The sequence below is a fragment of the Dermacentor variabilis genome, chromosome 2 (assembly GCF_050947875.1).
Source record: "Dermacentor variabilis isolate Ectoservices chromosome 2, ASM5094787v1, whole genome shotgun sequence".
Lineage (NCBI taxonomy): Eukaryota > Metazoa > Arthropoda > Arachnida > Ixodida > Ixodidae > Dermacentor > Dermacentor variabilis.
This window is the reverse complement of record NC_134569.1, coordinates 251331983-251352292: the sequence shown is the minus strand read 5'-3', so window position 1 is coordinate 251352292 and position 20310 is coordinate 251331983. Positions and strand designations below refer to the sequence as shown.

Here is a 20310-nt window from a genome sequence, read left to right as displayed (position 1 = left end):
AAACAAATTAACTAACATTACAACTATTATGCACATCATTTGTATACCATAAAGTTGGAAAAATTATCGATCATGCGCCCTGGTCAGCCAATCAGATAGCTCGCCCCACTGACGTCATATGGGTGATTTCTGTCATTGGGTAGGGGCCGCTTAAAATTCTGCCGAGCAGTGTGCTGCGATTGGCAGCAATGTGCATTTTTAAAACCGTATAATAAATTACAAGCTTTACGCCGACCACTTAGATGTGTCAATTAATGATCAGAAGGACCCACTCTAACGACCGAGTACATTTGTAGAAAATTGTCAAAATCGTTTTAGAGTCCCTCTAATCCTTTTTAACAGACAAGTCTCATTGAAGCGCTGCGATGATATTTTAAACATTTTTAGGGACAATGGCAAAGGGCTTTCGTTTACGCATGAAATGCCACAGCTTAACACCCTGCACTTTTTAGATTTAAGATTAACCTTTCATGACACGCAAGCTTGTTGGCAATATTTCCCACGTGCGAAGAAAGGGTTGCTGCCGTATAATTCATGTCATTCCAAAATTGTCAAGCGTGGGATTGCTATGCTCTGCTTGGAGTCTGCCCTCGGAAAGTCGTGTACATAGACGATGCAGGCCTCGTTCAATAATCAGATTAAGCGACTTAAAGCAGCACGGTTCCCTGATTTGTTGGTGACCTCAGTTACCGAAAGCCTTTTACACAAGGTTAAAGGTACAAGCGCCACACGGGAGGAAGAAAGTTCCAGAAACATAAGACCTGCACTAATTCCTAATGTTCATAAGGTCTCCCATAACCTCAAGAAGGTGGCAGGCCGGTATGGCGTACCCATTGCCTTTTCTGCCCCCATCAAACTGGCTCGACTCTGTTCAAGAACCACTCGTGAAGAGACCGGTTCGCAAGGCTGTGGCAAGAAGCATGGTACGTCCTACGGGAGATGTGCTACAGGCGTGGTGTATGAAATTCCCCTTGAGTACGGCAAGTCCTACATAGGACAGACCGGACACTGCATAAATGAATGAGCCAGGGAACACAAACTAAATCTAATGAAAGATGGCGTGGCACATTTGCCAGTGCACTGCAAGGCCTGCATGTGCAAAACACGTTTTTCTGAGATTAGGATACTTGGCAGAAGGAGATCTCAAACAGCATGTGAGCTAATGGAGGCTCAGATTAGCTCACATTAATTGTTTACGCGCATTGGCACGCGTGCAGGCGGATGGCAGTCTGCACTTTGTTCCGCAGGCGGTTTCGGCTTCTTACGCTTGTAAAACTGATGTCTATCTTGTTACTAATCGCTCAAAGGGCGACCGCTTGTTTCTTGCTGGCTTAGTGCTCACACGGGTGCACAGAGGAATGATGCCGCTGCGCATGCATTTCCGTTGCTTTTTTTTTTTTTTTTTGAAACTCGTGAAATCTAATTGCCTCTGGTTGGCGATAAGATGAAGATTAGCGGAAGTTAGCAGATTAGTGGAACAGGCACATAACCACACAGTTTTCTTGAGTGCGCGTACCTATGCATTTCTATTACACTATGGATGTACATATTAGTGCAAGAGCAGGAACATTTCAGTTTTGCAAAATATTCTCGTGTGCGCATTTCCTAAGCCTTGAATATAACAATGGATCAAATTTTCAATTATCACAAGTTTATTTCCTTTTTTACTGTTGTTATTCAGGAATAAAGAGTAGATATATACCAACGCAAAATATTTTTTTCTCACTTTACAGTCACCCTAGAAAAATTACGGTAAAGTTTTTTCGAAATAAGTCCCTAAGAAGAATTGGAATCTGAAAAAAAAAAAAAAAAAAAAAAAAGAAAAAGCCGACCCTCAACGGGTCAGACAAGCCCGTCTTTGATGCACATGCCACATAGCAGCCGTTCGGCGACACTCTCGAGAGAAAATATCTCAGATTGTTTCCAGACAAACAGTGTCCACGGCATAGTTTTACATTAAATGTTCAAAAGTCACCCCAAACGCGCGTTTTCGTGGAATTCAAGGAGCACACTTATTTTCATGAAGCTTTAAGCACCTTTGATGACCTTTAAGTTAATCCAAAGGTTTCTAAAATTTATAGTAAGTGTACAAACTCTGATATTTGCCTGAACTACACAGTAGTTCAAGGTGTTCTTAATCAATGTCTTAGATTGCTATCAATATTTCATTCATCTATGGCTGAAATTACCTCTGCTAATTTGATATATCGTGCTGATTTAAATGAATTCTTGGGACCTGAGCTAAACTGGCTATTACGTGTTTCCACCTAAACTGCCAATCGGCTAAAAATAAAGATGCTGGACTCGACACTTTTTAGCAGCTTGAATATTCACTTTGATTTTATAATACTGTAAGGAATGCAATACGGCCAAGCTCGGTTCCTTGGTGTCCTTGGAACCAGGCTCAAACCATTAAAGTGATTGGTGGCGTATCGTTACTTAGTGAAACAATTTTCATGTTGAGTGTACTGAAGAATTTTGCTAAGTAACAGATCAGTATGCGGTTTTATGGATTGTTTGTCATGCGAACTATTGAACTATCTTATGAAATACAAGGCCGCATAGCACATTTTGGTTATGCGCTGGAAGTCGCTACATGCCCTCTAGGAAGCATTCTACTGCAATAATTTTTTAACTAGTTCATTAATAGCTGAGACAAATATTTGACATGCCATGAACACATGGTTTCATGAGGAGAGCGCCCATGGCAACAAGGAAACTCTTTTCGCTTGTCCCATCTAGCCCCCGCAAGCTAAATTCCTTCCCTGCGCTTTCCCATACCAGAGCTGGATGATCATTTGATGCACAAGACACAGGCCCAACCTTTTGTTTTCGCTTTCTTGCTGTGTGGTGCACTTCCGCTGACGGTCTTGTGCGCGAGCCATTGCTCCGCACTCGGTGTTGCGTGCTGTGTGCAATAACACCTACCTGATTAGCAGTACTATAGGCCAGTGCTGCACGAACACTGAGGCAGATGCAAGCGGATCACAGAGCATGAGTGCGCGCTGGAACATGGTAGAAAATGAAAGTTTTGTTTTCTGTGAGCACGCTACTGCACAACATGGGCACAAGTAAACAAAGCGGAAGTACGTCTTTTTTGCTATGGTACAAAGCAAAACAAAGAACGCAGCCATTCGGTTTGTTGCGTTTATTATTTCTCTAAACTTTGTTTCGTCTATTGAAGCAACAGATCAAATGAATAACTGCTGCTGCCTTGAATAATGCTCAGTCACATGTCACTGTGAGTGATATTACAGCACTGCAAACTACGTAGGCGGACTTGTGCGAATGATGTCGACTCTCATGCTGGTAGTGTGGAGAAGGGTGCAGGGCACTTGATTTCAAATTTCAGCCCTTTTCACAGCGCTTAGCAGTGTAATACTATGCAGGCACGATCCTTAGTGCGCATTGTATGCACAGTGCTTGTCAGTTCAGAGTGGCCAGACCTGGTGAGGGGCTCTTTAATGCCTGCCGAGCGGTAATGTATACAGTTAACGCCTGAATTTTCGGACATGCCTGATATTTCGGACGTCTTCGCGGCACCGCCACGAGCCCCATAGAATCAATGTATAAGGACATCTGAAGTTTCGAACGCTCGAACCCCCCGCCGTCCAATTTTCCGGACTTTTTGACGCGACGGCAGGTCCTTTGGCTCCTTGCGCAGCGCCCTTGCGAAGGAAATCGACTTGCAGCCGAAGCATATCACCGCTTTGAACCACAACTAGCCGAATCTTGCCGTCACACACCGATTTGGTCTGGCCACGCAGGCAATGTTCATCGCCGCAAATGGCCGCACTTCCGCTTCCGGCGGAGTTTCCGGAGCGGCGCTATTTCGTTAGTTTGCGCAGGCCACGTTTCGGCTAGCGTGGTGTGTGGTTGTGCTGTTGTGTCAAGTGTGCTCTGCGATGCTAGGCCTAGGTGCTTCGACGCTCATCAGCGAACTCCACTGTTCGCAACTTGAGGATTTCGCTTGCCCTTGAAGGCCCCCACTCCGTTTTCGTCATCCTCGCTGATGGCATCGAAGCGCGGAAACCAGTACCGTACCCACGGAAATAACTTTTGAACAGTTTGTTGACGCTGACGAGCTCAACTGCTGCGCAGAACTGACTGACGAGGGAATAGTCCGTCAGGTTGTGGGGGATTCAGAATACTCCGATGTTGAAAATGAGGAGCCAATGCCTGCGCTGCCTACAAGCACCGAGTTGACGCGAGCACTTTGACTTTTTCATCGGTGTACAGTGCTGACATGACCCTTGCTCAGATCGAGGCGAATATGATCGCATGCAACTGGAACGCCGTCCAAACAACAATCAACAAGCTCTTCAAGCCACTGCAGCAATAACACTGGCTGCCCGACGATGCACATGTACATAATAAACCGGCAGTCGGCTGCATACAGAGTTTTTGAACGCCTCTTTTTATAGCACCTTCATTGATGCTTTGAAAAGAAGGTTTCGGAAGATTGGTACTTCGCCCTTTACCTCTAGATCCGAGAAAAAAAGAAAAAACGGTGCGGTTTTTTGCATGCATTCATTTTTTCGGACTGCCTGAATTTTCGGACGTTTTTACGTTCCCTAGAGGGTACGAAAAATCGATCGTTGACTGTAGTCCTTTTTAGCCTTCCTTGAAAAGTTTTGCCAGTACACATTCGACAACCGATGCGAGGTCATATGCAGGGGAGACTTCAACATCAATAGGCTGTATAACTCTACCGCTTAAAGAACTTTTGATCTGTTGCTATATATGCATGGCATTTTAATGCTGTCTCAGCACTAACAAGAATAACTTCTGTGGCATCCAGTTGTATAGGCTTGTTTATAACAATTATTGCCCCACAACATGTAAAAATCAGAGCACTTCTGTACAGTTTAAGCGATATTTGCCTACATTTCTCAGTGTGACTTGCCAAGTAAGAAAACCTCAGTGTAACTTTTCGAGTAAGAAAATCCTGTGGCTGCAAACCTGCTGTTCAGGTGTTTACAAAAAAAGGACTTTCGCACATTTGAAATTAGATAAATGGGCAGAGGTTTATGCGGTAGATATTGCGTACCAAATATTCCTGAAATATTTTAAGGATGTTTACGAAAACCTTTTCTTTGATGAATTCCATGAGCACCCCTATCAACAACTTGGAAACCATGGGTAACTACTGAACTTTTTGGCAAATTACGAGGAAAAGAAGCTTAATATAAATTCGATGTCTAAACTACAAGATCTTAAAATATTTAAGTGATTTCATAGTAAACTGAACAATGAACTAAGTAAAGCTACACATAATTACTACTAAATGTTCTCTTCCTGCACACACAACACTAGGAAAACCTGGGATAAAGTAAATTTCCTTCTGAGCTGTTTACCACACCCCCCTGAAATCTTATAAAGGGAGTGGCTATTCTGGACCATACCCAATCTCGTTAATGTATGCATCACTGGCATGACAGGTCTAACTGACAACAGGTCTAACCTTAATATGAGTGCTTGCTGTTATATTAGCACCTGCTGCAGGGACACAATAGTTTTGAATTGCACCGATGAATATGAGGTAATTTTCAATCAGCTGAGCAACAGGAATAATGCTTGAAATTCAGATGATGTGCAAATTAATGTTGCTAGATTTGAAATATCATAAGAAGCCAACAAACACTGACACCAAGGACAACGTAGGGGAAATTACTTGTGCTTAATAAATTAAATAAAGAAACGATAACTTAAGGGAAATGAAAGTGGATGAAAAAACAACTTGCCATAGATGGGGAACGATCCCACAACCTTCGCATTTCGCGTGCGATGCTCTACCAATTGAGCTACCACAGTGCCGTTTCCCTGTCCACTTTCTTGGGTATTTATGTTTCCTAGCAGAACCCTGGGAATGTTAGACAGCGCCACCACTCACAGACCTTCGCAGCAGACGTGCAACTTCCTTTCTGCCACAGGTGTCACGAGAACGTGATCTTTTCGGGTGAAGGCAACTGGTCAATAAACCCACACATGCTACTTGAAGGCATCAATGTTGCCGGATTCAAGACCCTCCTTATGTAATAATCGAGAAGAAAGGGGGCTAACCGAGGGGCCCAATTTTTATTAGTCATATCATGAGAAGCCAACAAACACTGACACCAAGGACAACATAGGGGAAATTACTTGTGCTTAATAAATGAAATATTGAAACGATAAATTAATGGAAATGAAAGTGGATGAAAAAACTGGCTGCAGGTGGGGAATGATCCCACAACCTTCGCATTTCACATGCGGTGCTCTACCAATTGAGCTACCGCGGTGCCGTTTGCCCATCCACTTTCTTGGCTATTTATGCGTCCTAGTAGAACTCTGGGAGTGTTAGCCAGCGCCACCACTAACGTGGGCCCCTCAATTAAACCTTTCACTGTCACGGACGTACCGGTACGTCATCGCGCTTCCCCCCCACAGTGTCACTGACGTACCGGTACGTTCTCTATCGTGCGTTCAAAATTTCGCGCCTGAGCACAAAGCTGGCGCTCCTGGATTGGCCACGCCATCTGTTGACTCTTTCTACAAGATCGTATATTCGCCTCGACCTGTGTTAGTCCATGTATTGAAGAGTACGGTGCGACTGCCACTCTCCACTTTCTCTTTGCTGAGTGGCGCGGTGGCTCCGCGTTCGCTGGATCATGCGTCGCGCGCGTGTGGTTATGGGTTCAAGGGTTGTTCTGCCATCTCCGCTGGTTTGAAGGTTCTTATTTTTCTTCTGTTGGTGTGCCTGCTACGGCGCATCAAGTTCAGGTGCACGTGCCATTGCCTCTCCGAAAAGAGTGACTCGATTGCTGCTTTCGCTCTCTCGCCGCACCCTCGCTTCCGGCTTGCAGCAGTAAACGTAAAGCCCTTCGAACTTTGTTTAGCCTTTTTCCATCTCTCTCTGTCTTCTTGATCACGCAACGTCCCATTTATCTCCGTTGTGCGGGCGACTGAAAGCGCATCGTCCCTGCGCGGGGTTACTTTCGGATGGCTCAGCGCGCGGGACCTTCGTCTGCTCATTGGAGCGGTGGCTCAATTCCGATTCAGAATACGAGCCGAGCTCAGATTCGGACTCGGACAGAGTCGCATGCGAGGAAGAGGGTTCTGCATCGTCAGATTCGGATGTTGAACGGATTATATAGTCAGGCTGATGGTGATGATGATGAAGTTTACTAAGAACAGCTGCAGAACACTGAAATGTGCATATTGCATTGACTATGTTATTTGTATACCAATTATAATTAAAAATAAATTGCTATGTTAATTCCCTGTTATGCTCGTTCCCTGAAACCAAGCCGACAGTGGGGGTGCGTCACGGCCAGAAAGGTCCGACAGCGAAGGAGTTAACCACCTTTCTTCTTGTTTAGATTTGAAATAGATATCCTTGTACCAGTTTTGACGTGGGTGCACAATATCTGCGACAACTGGTACATTTCTAGAGAAAATGCAGATTTAACGCACTCAGTTTATTAAAGGCGACAAAACCTCCACTTGTAGTTAGTTACTGCCCCATATACAGCTTGCCTATCTTTTCAAGGGGGCTTAGAGAAAATTATAATTTTGTGCCTTACCAACTTTTCTAACAAGAACCAAGTTCTCACCAACTACCAATTCGGGTTTTTAAAGTGAATGTCCACATAAGTTCAATAGTACTATAAATCACGAACTGCTACTAATGAAGATTCCCTATTATGAGATTTGTCGTATTGCATTAGAGCCGATTCGATCGTACTTAGGCCATAGAAGCGAGTATGTGCAGATTAACAATAACTCATTGCCGGTGCAACCAGCAAAACTAGGCGTTCTTCAGGGAAACATATTAGGCCTGTTGCTATTCAATACCTATGTGAATAATATTGCTAATGTTGACCTGGAATCAAAATATATAATTTATGCTAATGACACTACTCTTCTATTTACATCTATAAATGGAGTAGAGCAAGTTTAAACAACAAATTCCGTGCTGGAAGAAATATAAAATGCTGCACCAAAAACGGCTTAATACAGAAAAATCTAAAGCTGTATTATTTCAAGTAAAAATAGAAATGCAGTCTTGGAGTTAGAAATTTTAATAAACTAATCAAAAATAGAACTTGCAGCATCAATTAAAATGCTAGGCATACTTTTCGATCAAGAACTTTCATGGAATGCTCACATTAGCTTTCTAGTCGGCAAACTCTCCCAGGTTGTTGGCCAACTTTACAAAGGGAAATTACCGACTTACAACGGTTAAGATGTACAATTCATTATTCCTTAGTCGCATTAACTTCTGTAACTTCTGCAACAAATTTAAATTGACTGTTCATGCTACAGAAAAAGAATTGTTCCCTGTATCTGTAACATGCTCCATGACTTTCTCTGAGTGCCACTGTTTAAAAAACTATGTAATCAAGCGTTCCAATTTTTATAAATACTGCCTATAATACACTTTCACCAATGAATCTAAATAAAATATTAAGACTCTACAAAATAGGAAACCTAAACAGAAGTATGCCTCACCACTCCATCGTGTTCACAAATACTTGTACGCGCCCCATCCTCAGACAAACGACACTCTGCACATTGGTTACAACTTTCCTAAGCCATTAAATAATAAGTTAATAAATTATACTGATCATACTTGTACAACTTTCTAGAAAAACAAGTTCTTTGCGTCTTCAAAGTATCAGTGTGCCTTATTTGTATGCTTGAATTAGTCTTTCTTAAATGTTTTATTATTTGTTTTTACTGGAATTTACGACTCTTTTTGAATTTTGAAGCATTTTTTAATTACTCCATTGCTTTGGTAAAACAACCTATTTTCTCGCTTATTTTTCTTATCTATGTGCTCGGTTTCTAGTGTATAAATAGCAATGCCTTTTCCAATGTGTATACATATGGTGCGCTTCTGTGCAACAAATTATTGATTGCTTTATTATTTTACCTGTTTCCATCACAATATTTTATTTTTCATCACATGCTGCTACTGATCATACCACCATGTACAGGAATCAGGGCTTTCTCAAGATCAACCTTTTTTCTTGACATCCTTTCATGTAAAACCTCATTAATTTGACCCTCATTATTTCGGAAAATCGGATAATTCAGACTGATCCTCTGGCGCTGGCAGGCGTACACATTATTTAATGCACTCAAACAATCAATTTGGACAATTCTCGGAGTTCGGTGAGTGCGGAGCACCGCCAATGTGCAAAAAGGGTGCAAACGTCCAACCAAAACGAAGCGGCGGAGTCTACATCGCCATAGTCATCAGTGGAAATCGTACGTGAATGCCAGCAACGCCAGAACACTTCGTGCCTATTTGTGCCTGTAAAGCCTATATTCTTGTGTTTACCACAGCGCATAACATCATGTTGGCCATGTGCCTTCATAACTGTACAGGCGCCATCCATGAGCGGTGTCCATAGCCACCACGGTTTCGTCCATAGCAGTTGCGGCGAACACTAGTTTTGTTTTGGATTTGCACACGCATCAGCCACATTCCTTCAAACTGCGTAGTCACCATCTATGCTCACGTTGACAGTGACTGTGGTTTCATCTGCAGTGGTTCCAGCAAACAGTAGTTTCGTTTTGACTCTACACGCGTCAGCCACATTCTTTCAAACTGTGTAGTCGCCATCTATGGTTGCGTCGACAGCGACTACGGCTTCGTCCGCAGCGGTTGCAGCAAACACAAGTTATGCTTTGATATTTTGGCAGAGCCAAAGAATGGGACTAATGAACATAATTCCATAGATACTCTAACCTGAGTGAGTCCAATCAACTTAGAGGAACAATATGCCAATTAATAATGGGTGTTTTAACAAATGAGCAAATAAATGATGCTAATGCACAGGTCAACAGATGACCGGTGTGGTGTGTGTGCCGAGGCACAGACGTTGAGCCAGAGCCGGGACTTTTCTGTAGTGGCAGCATGAGAGGCCATGTGTGTTGCAATGTGGATCAAGTGTTGTGGTTGAGGAGAAACAGGTGACATGGCACCATATTCTGAAACGACTACATGGCACCAGAATGATCTATATAGTTTTGACTGCTTTGACAAGCGCAAGCAGGCAATCAGCTTTATTTTAATCTGTTTAAGTAATATGAAAACCCACATGTTCAGCTAGTGGTGGCAAAGACAGCATAGGCTTGTTGATAAGGTCAAGCAAAATGTATGTATTAAACAAGTTGTGCAATTTAAATTAGGCACCTTTTAAGTACATTGAAGACATAGCAGTCCAGCCAATAATTAGAATTTTGTTTGAATTATCATGAGTTTATTGTAATGAAGAAGCGAACAGAAAAGTGCACATAACTGACGCTTTCCAGTTGAAGAATAGTGGTCCATCCTGACGTTTCCATTTGTCTAGTGCTAGGTACAATGTACCAGTGAAGCCAGTCATACCAACTAGCCCAGTTTCAAGAGATGTTCAGTGCCAGAGAGTTAAATATGCACCTCGTTGACATGGTCAGGTTGCATTCAGAGGTTGCTTACTAATTTTTTTTCTTTCCATTGTTTTATTGTCCACTGCTTTCATAAGCTTCTTAGTAAATACTGATTCCCTAAGTTCCCCTCATTGTTACCTATATTCAGTGCTTGCACTTTGGGGGAAATGACCGGGGTTGTGCAGTTATGTATTCCATTTTGATAAGCTAGCCTAGTGGCAATCACATTTTTCCCTGCTGGCATGAAGTTGGTGCACCCTTAAAGAGCAGGCAATGGCTCTCAAAATAAGTCAGCAAAACATGTGAGGATGCTACAGACCATTGTGCTGTTTACAGAGACGCTGAAAAGCTTCCAGTTTTCTCCACAGGGGGCAGCAAGGACAATGATGAGCAGTAGCAGTGGGGTGAAACATAAGCCCACAGATTTTCATCAGTTTCCCCTGCAGCTAATCACAAATTTACAAACCAATTTTGTCATATATTGTGTGCAAAATTGTAAATATTTGTACTTGAGGTACAGCAAGCGTTCCTTCCATTTCAAAATGTAGAAAGCGGCTTCTCGAACATTGAACACACACATGGACGTTTTTTTTGGATGCAGGCTCAGTGTTGCCATGGCGGCTACAAAACTGTACATGCAGCATTGCTTGAACCATTGGACACTTGTCAAAGATGCACAGTCAATTTCTGCAGCAGTCATAACACAAAGAACATATCTGCAAAAACAAAAACTTCACCCTGGAACATGACAAGCACTTCACAGCAGCATGTGCTCATGGCACAGTAAAGCCACACATAGACCACAGAAATAAAAGTTTAAAAGAAACAAAGATGTTTCAGCTCCCATATGGCAGCCTTGCCCACAAATCAACAAGGCTCCTGTATGGGAACTTAAATGTTTTGTCTTTAAAACTTTTCTTGCTGTGGTCAGTGTCAGCTTTACTGTGCCATGATCATCACCGACCAGACGAGTTTTCATCAAACCTTAGATTTCTTTCAGCACATGCTTACCGAAGTCTTCCGTTACTGCAGGTGGGAAGAGCACATAACTTTCACAGACAATCGCCAACTTAGCCGTCACTTCCCCAATTACTTCGATGATGCCCTCCAGTGGTTCTTGAATCTGCATGAACAGAGTGCAGTGCATTACTGCTGAGAGCCAAGGCGTGTCAACAAAGCACAGCAGACTAGCAGACAAACTTTCAGCAAATTTCCATTTTTTTCGAGCAGTGGCATTCATTTCAAACATCTATAATTAAACCAAAAAAAGAAATATATGTTGTGGAATCTACACCTAAGTCAGTGTACACTGTCAGCAAACTTTCGGAGACATTGGAATATACAATAGTTTTTATTATTGCTGTCATTCTATGTCAAACAATTAATTTATAATTTATTTCTCTTTCATGTTACACATAATCATTTAGTATAGGGTACCACAATGTATTCAAACATAAATTGGCTGTAGAAAATGCGAAAAGTACCACATGTTAGTGACAATGTACTACTTGACAGTCCCACAGGCCTTTGTTTACCCTAAAGCTGAGACCACACCAAATAAACCAGCATTTTCAAACATTACAGATATAGCTGAAGAAATGCTCACTTCTCGAAGTTCTAAACTCATTCTCCACATTTATTTTTGTTGCAAAAAGATTTCTAGCATTTTGGCAACAATTTTTTCATCCCAGCTGAGATAGAAGGCACCAATCAACATATTTTTTAAAGGCACATTGTATGATCGACTCATTCAAATTATCTGTATGGCAAGATGATATAGTGGTGTGGCTGTAAATTAGCCAATTTTTCAAGTTTTTCAATACTAGGAGTGCTTTTGTCACTGGCAAAAGCAAGTAAAATTGCAATGTTTAAATATTATTTTCAGGACCCAGGAAAATCCAGAAGGTACAAATAGTATAGAATAGTAGTCCAGTTGACATAGTATAGCCAAAAACTATTTCAAGTTTGGAGGTTCACCATATTGCCTGAAAATAAGTGTAAAGTTATCTTGTTTTTTGCAAGAAACATAGTTTTCAAGGTAGTCAAAAATGTTGCTTTCGTGATCGACCTAAAAACATATGTGACACATCATTAGATGTAGCTCTGCATGTCTGCTAAAGATGTGAGATGTTACAAAAAGGTATTATTTCTTAAACACCAAAATTATTTGACTGTTTGTGTCAGCATTGGCATTTTCTCCAACATGCGCCGAAGCTTGACAGCCTGGGATGCAGACGACAAAGAAGTGGTGTCATGGTTGGCGTTTAGTTGCCAAGAGACGCACTCAAACACAAAGCAGCAAGTGCCAGGTGAACCATACAACCACTGCAAGTGGAATATCATAATGTGTTAATTTCGTCAGGGCCAGTACCGCAGAGTTGAAATGTACATTTAATCCGGCTTATAAATAGGATTACTTACATTTAAGTAGCCATTAAATCAAGAAAGAGCATTGATGCCAGTCACGCAAACATTTTACAAGATATGTCACACTGCATTGCACTGCAACATACAGGGAGCAGGGAACAATGTGTCCTGCTCCCTAATTAATTATTTATGGGGTTTACATGCCAAAACCACTTTCTGATTATGAGGCATGCCGTAGTGGAGGACTCCGGAAATTTCGACCACCTGGGGTTCTTTAACGTGCACCTAAATCTATGTACATGGGTGTTTTCGCATCTCGGCCCCATCGAAATGTGGCCGCCGTGGCCGGGATTCGATCCCGCGACCTCGTGCTCAGCAGCCCAACACCATAGCTGCTGAGCAACCACGGCGGGTCCTGCTCCCTAGAGTCCACACACTGTCACAAGAGGATACAAGTAGAAAATTTCCTAATTATAACTGAAAGCCCACACAAGGACGAACAAATTCTTGTGTTGTGTGTTATTGCTGTTTGACAGCCTAAACATGCTCAACTATATAAGTCATATGTGCTCTGTCCAGTCTGATGTGGTCAGGCATGGTTGACGACTACTTTTCGAATTCATGGAAAAAGAAAAAAGTGAGTTGAGGCTGCGGCGCTTAATGTTCCTTGTCTTCATATTAATAAAAGAAAAGCCAGTCAAAATCTGTTCAATAGTTCGTTTTATTAACAATCTCTTTGCAATCCACGTACAAACATTTCAAGAAATAATTATTCGTGTCTAAAAAATACATTTTTGTAAGTTCTCACATACATAGCAGACATGCACAGCTCTCTAATGACGCACCACATATTTTTAGGCCGACCACCAAAGCAACTTTCTTGAGCTTGAAAACAAAGCTTTTTGCAAAAAAAAAGATGAACTTCACCCTCTTTTTTTCTTTTTTTACAGGCAATATGCTTAACCTCTAAAGCTTCAAGTATTTTTCGGCTGTACTATTCAACCGGGCTACCATTCTATATTTAATCTGTACCTTCTGGATTTTCCTGGGTCCTGAAAAGAATATTCAAACTTTGCAACTTCACCCACTATTGCCGGTGACAAAAGCACTCCAAGTATACAAATGCTTGAAAAATTGGCTATTTTGGCAGTCACACCACTTCACTGTCTTTCCATACACACCATTTGAATGTCTGGATCACACAACATGCCTTTGAAAAAAAAAAAAAAATGTTGACTTGTGCCTTCTAGCTCAGCTAGGCAAATAAATAATTGCCCAAATGGTAGTAATTTTAAACAAGAAATATAAACGTGGAGAACGACTTCAACAAGCATGTCGAAATTTTTTCAGCTGTATCTGTGAAGGTTGAAAAAAGGTTGGTTCATTTGGCATGGAATGACCCAGCTAACACCTGTCAGAGAAATATTTTCCTCAACACCGGTGTCACAAATTTCAGTGCTCCAGAAATGGACAGAGACACAATTCAAATATGTTAAAGAACATTTATCTAGAAAAAAACACCAAACTACCCTGACATATTATAAACACTATACACACACGAGAAACTCCAAAAACTAGCCATACACATAAAAAGAAACAAGCCATTAACTACATATTGTGCCTCCGCTCGCCTAACCAAAGCGAAGTCACGAGGAAACGAACTTTCTGACATCGCTAGTCCTGTCGGACTCCGGCCCCACATGGCAAAGGATGTTGGCCTGTGTGGTTGAAGGCGTGTTTATTTTTACGCGTTAAGCTAGTTTTTGGAGTGTCTCGTGTTTGTATAGGGCTTATAATGTGTCAGCGTAGATTGCTTTTTTTTTTTTAGATATATGCTCTTTAACATATTTGAATTGTGTCTCTGTCCATTTCTGGAACACTGAAATTCGTGACAATTTGCGAGCCTGCCAGGATTCGCCAACTGTCAGTGTCGTCCGGCTTGCAATCTCCAAAAGCCAACAAAATCTGTCAGCTTAAGTTAATGGCACTATTTGATGAAAAGCGCAATGACTTGGATGCATACTTGCACCGGTTCAAAAGGATAGCCCTCGGACAAGGCTGGGACTGGGGTGAATAGGCCACGGGCCTAAATCTTTGCCTGGTAGGCGAGGTACTGAGCGTCTTTGGGAGGATGACCGCCTCCGACTCCCTAGACTATGACAAGGTTAAGAAGGCGCTACAACAAAGATTCCGACTTACAGCGAAAGGTTTTCGCGAGCGGTTGTGAAACTGCAAGCCAGAAAACGCAGAAACGAGAAAGCAATTTGCGTGCCGCCTGTCAAATTATTTTGACCAGTGGGTGGAAATGGCCGAGGTCGCAAAGACTTATGCGGGGGTTCGTGATTGCATAGTCAGTGAGCAATTCTTAGCCTGCTGTAGCCACAATCTGGGTGTCTTCCTAAAAGAGAGAAAGTTGGATTCACTCAATGATCTAGCCGAACACGCTGATCAATTTTTGGACGCAAAGGGGCTGAGAAACCTAGGAAGAGTGAAAGAGGACCCAGACAGAGAAAGTAGACGAGGCAAAATACAAGTCTCAGGGAACCGTGCACCCAGCCCAATTAAGATGTTTCCTCTGTAATCGTACTGGGCACTGCGCCATTAACTGTCACGTGTAGGGAACAGCCGCCTCCACCGACAAATAGTGTGTCAATTATGCAATAGAAAGGGACACCATATGAATGAGTGTAGCTTTGGCACGTCACAAAAACAGCATGCGTATTGGGCAAGTGTGGAGAAACTGACTCGCAACCGAACTATGTAGAGGTGAACCAGGCTCAAGAGAGACAACAGGTACCGAGGAAAAAGCAGAAAGGAGACCAAATGGAACAAGCTCTGCCTGTCGTAGAAGCAGAGGTTCATGGTCAACGGGCAACGGCGCTAAGAGATAGCGGCACAAATACAGTTTTAGTAAAGAGAAGCCTGGTATGGGGTGACGAAGATCTGACAGGAGTGCTAACACAAGTTAGCAAGGCTGACAACACAGTAAGGTACCTACGTCAAGCCTGTATCCAAATCTCCATGCCGTATTATACCGGGTGGCTTAGGGCAAGATGCCTTGAAGAGCCATTATACAATCTAATTCTAGGAAACGTATCTGGAGTACGGAGAGTGGATGATCCACATTGGAGCTGGAAGAGAAGTACAGCTATCGCAGTAAGAGAGATGAATGGGTGAAAAACCACGTCAAGAAGTGAGCAAGCAGCAACTGCACATCAATAATTCACGAGAAGCGGCAACTGGGGTATGCCGTCCAGTTATATTGTCGGCTGTACGAACCAGAGCCCAAACCCAGAGCAAGGCACCCATGTCAGCCCTGAAGGCACCTGCAATTCAATGGTTAAGAATCACGCCTACTCATTTCGTGGAGGAACAGGACAAGGATGAGTTGGTCAGATCGTGCCACAAGAAGATAGGAAAATTAGTGAAAAGAAAAAGCTGCACTACATTTGAGTTTGTTACGCACAAGGGTCTTTTATACAGAAGATGCCTATTCAGCTCGGGCAGAGAGGCTCAGCAGCTCATTGTTCCTAAGGCCTTTAGGGAGGCAGTGATAAGATTAGGGCATGATAGTATGTATCACGGCTGGTCACCAGCGCGTAAAAAACGCTCTAGCAAGGATTACAGAAGAGTACTTTTGGCCTGGAATCCAGAGTGGCGTGAAGAGATACGTCAGGTCTTGTGATGGTGTGCCAAAGAATGGTACCAAAAGGGCGAGTGCGGCGGGCACCACTTGGGGACATGGCCATTGTCGGCGTGCCGTTTCACAGAGTGGCCATAGACATAATAGGCCCCATAACACCTGCATCTAGCAAGGGAAACGGTTATGTGCTCACACTGGTGGATGTGGCTACCAGATACCCGGATGCAGTTGCGTTGAAGACCATTGACACCGTACAAGTAGCAGAAGCTCTCCTCAAGATATTTGCTTGATATGCGGTTCCAAAGGAAGTGTTGAGTGACCGAGGATCAAACTTTATATCAGAATCGATGGAGGAGGTCAACAGCTTAATGTCCATTGAGCAGAGACTGACGACGCCATATCACCCAATGTCTAGTGGGTTGGTCGAAAGATTAAATGGTACGATTAAAACTATGGTCAGGAGAATGTGCCAAGAGAGTCCCAAAGACTGGAACAGGTATCTGCCGGCTGTCCTTTTCGCCTACTGGGAGGTACCACAGGCAAGCATCGAACTCTCGCCATTTGAAATGTTGTGTGGAAGAACAGTGAGAGGCCCACTGGTGATTCTCAAGGAATTATGGGCAAATGAAGAAATCGGGAAAGAGCTAAAGACCACTATACATACGTATAGGAGTTGAGGGAAAGGTTAGAATAAACATGCAGAGTGGTGCACCATAACTTGAAGCCGGCAAAACAGATACGAAAGTACCACACAGACACAAAAAGTACTACGACCTGTGGGGGCTCCACTCTGCGTGCGGCTAGGGTTGAAGGCGAGCTCCGGATCTAGCCTTACACAGTCGCTCCATGGTACTCTCCAACTCGTAGTGTGGGAATCACGACTAAAAAAAAAAAATTAAATTATGGGGCTTTACGTGCCAAAACCACTTTCTAATTATGAGGCACGCCGTAGTGGGGGACTCCGGAAATTTCGCCCACCTGGGGTTCTTTAACGTGCACCTAAATCTAAGTACATGGGTGTTTGCGCATTTCGCCCCCATAGAAATGCGGCCGCCGTGGCCGGGATTCGATCCCGCGACCTCGTGCTCAGCAGCCTAGCACCATAGCCACTGAGCAACCGCGGCGGGTGGAATCGCGACTATATCACGTTCGAACGAATAGGGCAACCAGTGGCGTCAGCTGTTACAATGTTTATTGCTACCAGCAATAAAGAACACTGGCAGAGGGACGTCCTCTCTGTAATAAGTAATAATAGGCCGGCCTGGTTGCCCGGTATAGTCAAGCAAACGAGGCCACTCATGGGTTGTGGCAGGTACTCCAGTCCGGCAGGTTAGGGGTACGGCGTAAGAGAGAGCGAGTCTCCCCTGGTGGCGCTATTTTGAACCTTTTTACCTTCACGAGGGGAATGCCCTCCTCACCTGCCAACTACCTTCCTGCAAGTCGTGGAGGAAGGGAGCGCGCGCGTCGCGAGAGCAAGGGAGAAGCGGGAGAGGGCGTAGTGCACCTCTCCCGTGTCTCTGCCAGCTCTTGACGCTACCGCGACGACGTGGGGGAAAGGTGGGCGCGTTTTCTCCACAGACTGCAGGACAGTGAGCCGAGACATGATGCCAGAAGACAAGGCTCTGATGCTCTTTCCCAGCGATAGCAACAAGCTACTGATGCAGTGGAAGGGACCTTGTCCTGGGACTCAAAAGAAGAATGATGTTGATTATGAACTCCCCATAAAGAGTCATAAGAAGGTTTTTCACATAAACATGTTAAAGGAGTATGAAGAGAGAGAGACAAAAAGAAGATTCCACAATAGCTTGCATGGTCGTGACCGACGAAACTGTTGTAACTGAAATGCCCACGTACAGCTCCAAAAAGAGTATGGGTGTAGAAAATGTGGTAATTAACCCACCCCGGTCGGAAAAACAGGATGCGGAACTGAAGGCTCTACTGTACAAGTACAGCTATTTGTTTTCGGACCTTCCAGGAAGTACAGAATTAGTGCAATGCAAGCTGCAAGGCACGACTGAAGAACCAGTACGTTTGAAGCAGTACCCTGTAACGCTGGCAGTGCAAGAATCGATAGAGAAAGAAGTGGATGCAATGCTGCGACAGGGAATAATAGAAAGTACTAACTCGGCATACAAGACGGCTGATGGTTCAAACAGAGTCTGCGTGGATATCAGATGCTTCCACAACGTCCTGAAGGCGGATGCCGAGCCTATATCGAGGATTGACATTGTGTTCGCGAAAGTCACAGGCAAGAAGTTTTATACAAAGATGGACTTAACGAAAGGCTGCTGGCAGATCCCCATGGAAACATCATCCAAGGAGAAAACAGCATTTTCATTTTCTAGCAGACTTTAAGTACATGCCTTTTGGGTTAAAAACAGCTGCAGCAGTATTCACAAAACTGATGAGACGAGTCTTGCATGGAATGCAAAATGTAGAGTACTACATTGATCATTTTAGTAGGCTACACTACAAAAATACGCGAACACTCCCTAGCACTAAAGTCAGCCGTAAAAAAGTGAAAAGATCAATACATGAATGTCACCTCAAGTAATTTTATCAAAACACTTCCGTCTAAGTTTTGGCAATACCTTAATTCGAAATCCCATCAGACTAGTAATCCATCACCAACTGAAGCTATGGGAAATGCTACAGAGTTCAATGAATACTTTATTTCAGTATTTACACAAGACAATGGTAAACAACTCAGCCTCAAACCTCTTCCGAGCAACACAGCAAAACTAGACTTAATCTTAACCAAATCGGGAATTTTTTCCCACTTACTTGAAATAGACCCCAACAAATCTTGTGGTCCTGACAACATACTAAACGCATTTTTAAAGTGCTACACAAAATGAATGTCCAATTTCTTGCTGATTATTTTTGTAAAATCATTGCAAATGAGCAAAGTTCTGGTGAAATTGAGAATTGCTAAGGGTATTCCTATACATAAATCCAGTGACCTTACCAGTACAGCAAATTACTGATCGATCTCGCTTACTTGTACGGCTGGCAAAATCCTCTAACATATAATCCTAAAACACATAGTATCATTCGCAGAAAACAAAAATTAATTGTCCCTAATCAGCACGGCTTTAGAAAAGGATTATATACGACTACTCAATTGACTGAGACAATCCACGACTTAGCGCTTACAATGGACAAATGCAGTCAAACCGATGATATTCCTAGACATATCCAAAGTGTTCGATCGGGTTTTCCATCCAAAGTTACTTCAGAAACTTATCCACTAACTCGGTGATAAACAACATCACCAAGTGGATAGAAAGCTATCTGGCAGGTTAACGTCAATATGTATGTTTCAGACTACTCTTCGGATTGCGGCGATGTGCTATCTGGCGTCCCAAAAGGTGCCGTTTTAGCTCCTCTTCTTTCTTCTTTTTATCAATGATTTACACATTAATACTAACGCCACAGTAAGAATGTTTGCAGGCGACTGCGTTACCTACAAGGAAATAACCTGTCATGATGACCACATAACCTTACACAGTGCACTTGAATATATAACACAATGCTGCAGATGGTGATTAACACAGAAAATAGTTTGTATGACAGTCACGAATAAAAAAGTGCCCATGAACTACCCATATTATTTACAAGGACAGATGTTAAAGAAAGTAGAAGAGTATAAATATTTAGGCATCATAATTTCCTCAGATCTTAAATGGGGCAAGCAGGTAACATATTGTTAATAAAGCACTGGCAGTTCTATACTCGTTAAAATACTCGCTTAGATCCGCATCAATAGATACTAAACGCTTAGCATATACCTGTCACTAGTTCGCTCTATAATGGATTATGGAATGAATAGTATGCTGGTTTCCCTACACCTAGATCTGTAGGCTTGAAGTGACGCCTGA

At 42.9% G+C, this 20310-nt stretch overlaps 1 protein-coding gene across 1 annotated transcript in view; it reads right to left on the bottom strand.

The window, feature by feature from the left end:
* The window catches only part of LOC142573232 (replication protein A 14 kDa subunit-like), a 44566-nt gene that overhangs the window by 3529 nt on the left and 20727 nt on the right, over nucleotides 1-20310 (bottom strand). The window contains exon 3 of the mRNA XM_075682830.1: nucleotides 11431-11542. Within this exon, the coding sequence (XP_075538945.1) occupies nucleotides 11431-11542 (112 nt within the window). The remainder of the gene's footprint in view (nucleotides 1-11430; nucleotides 11543-20310) is intronic.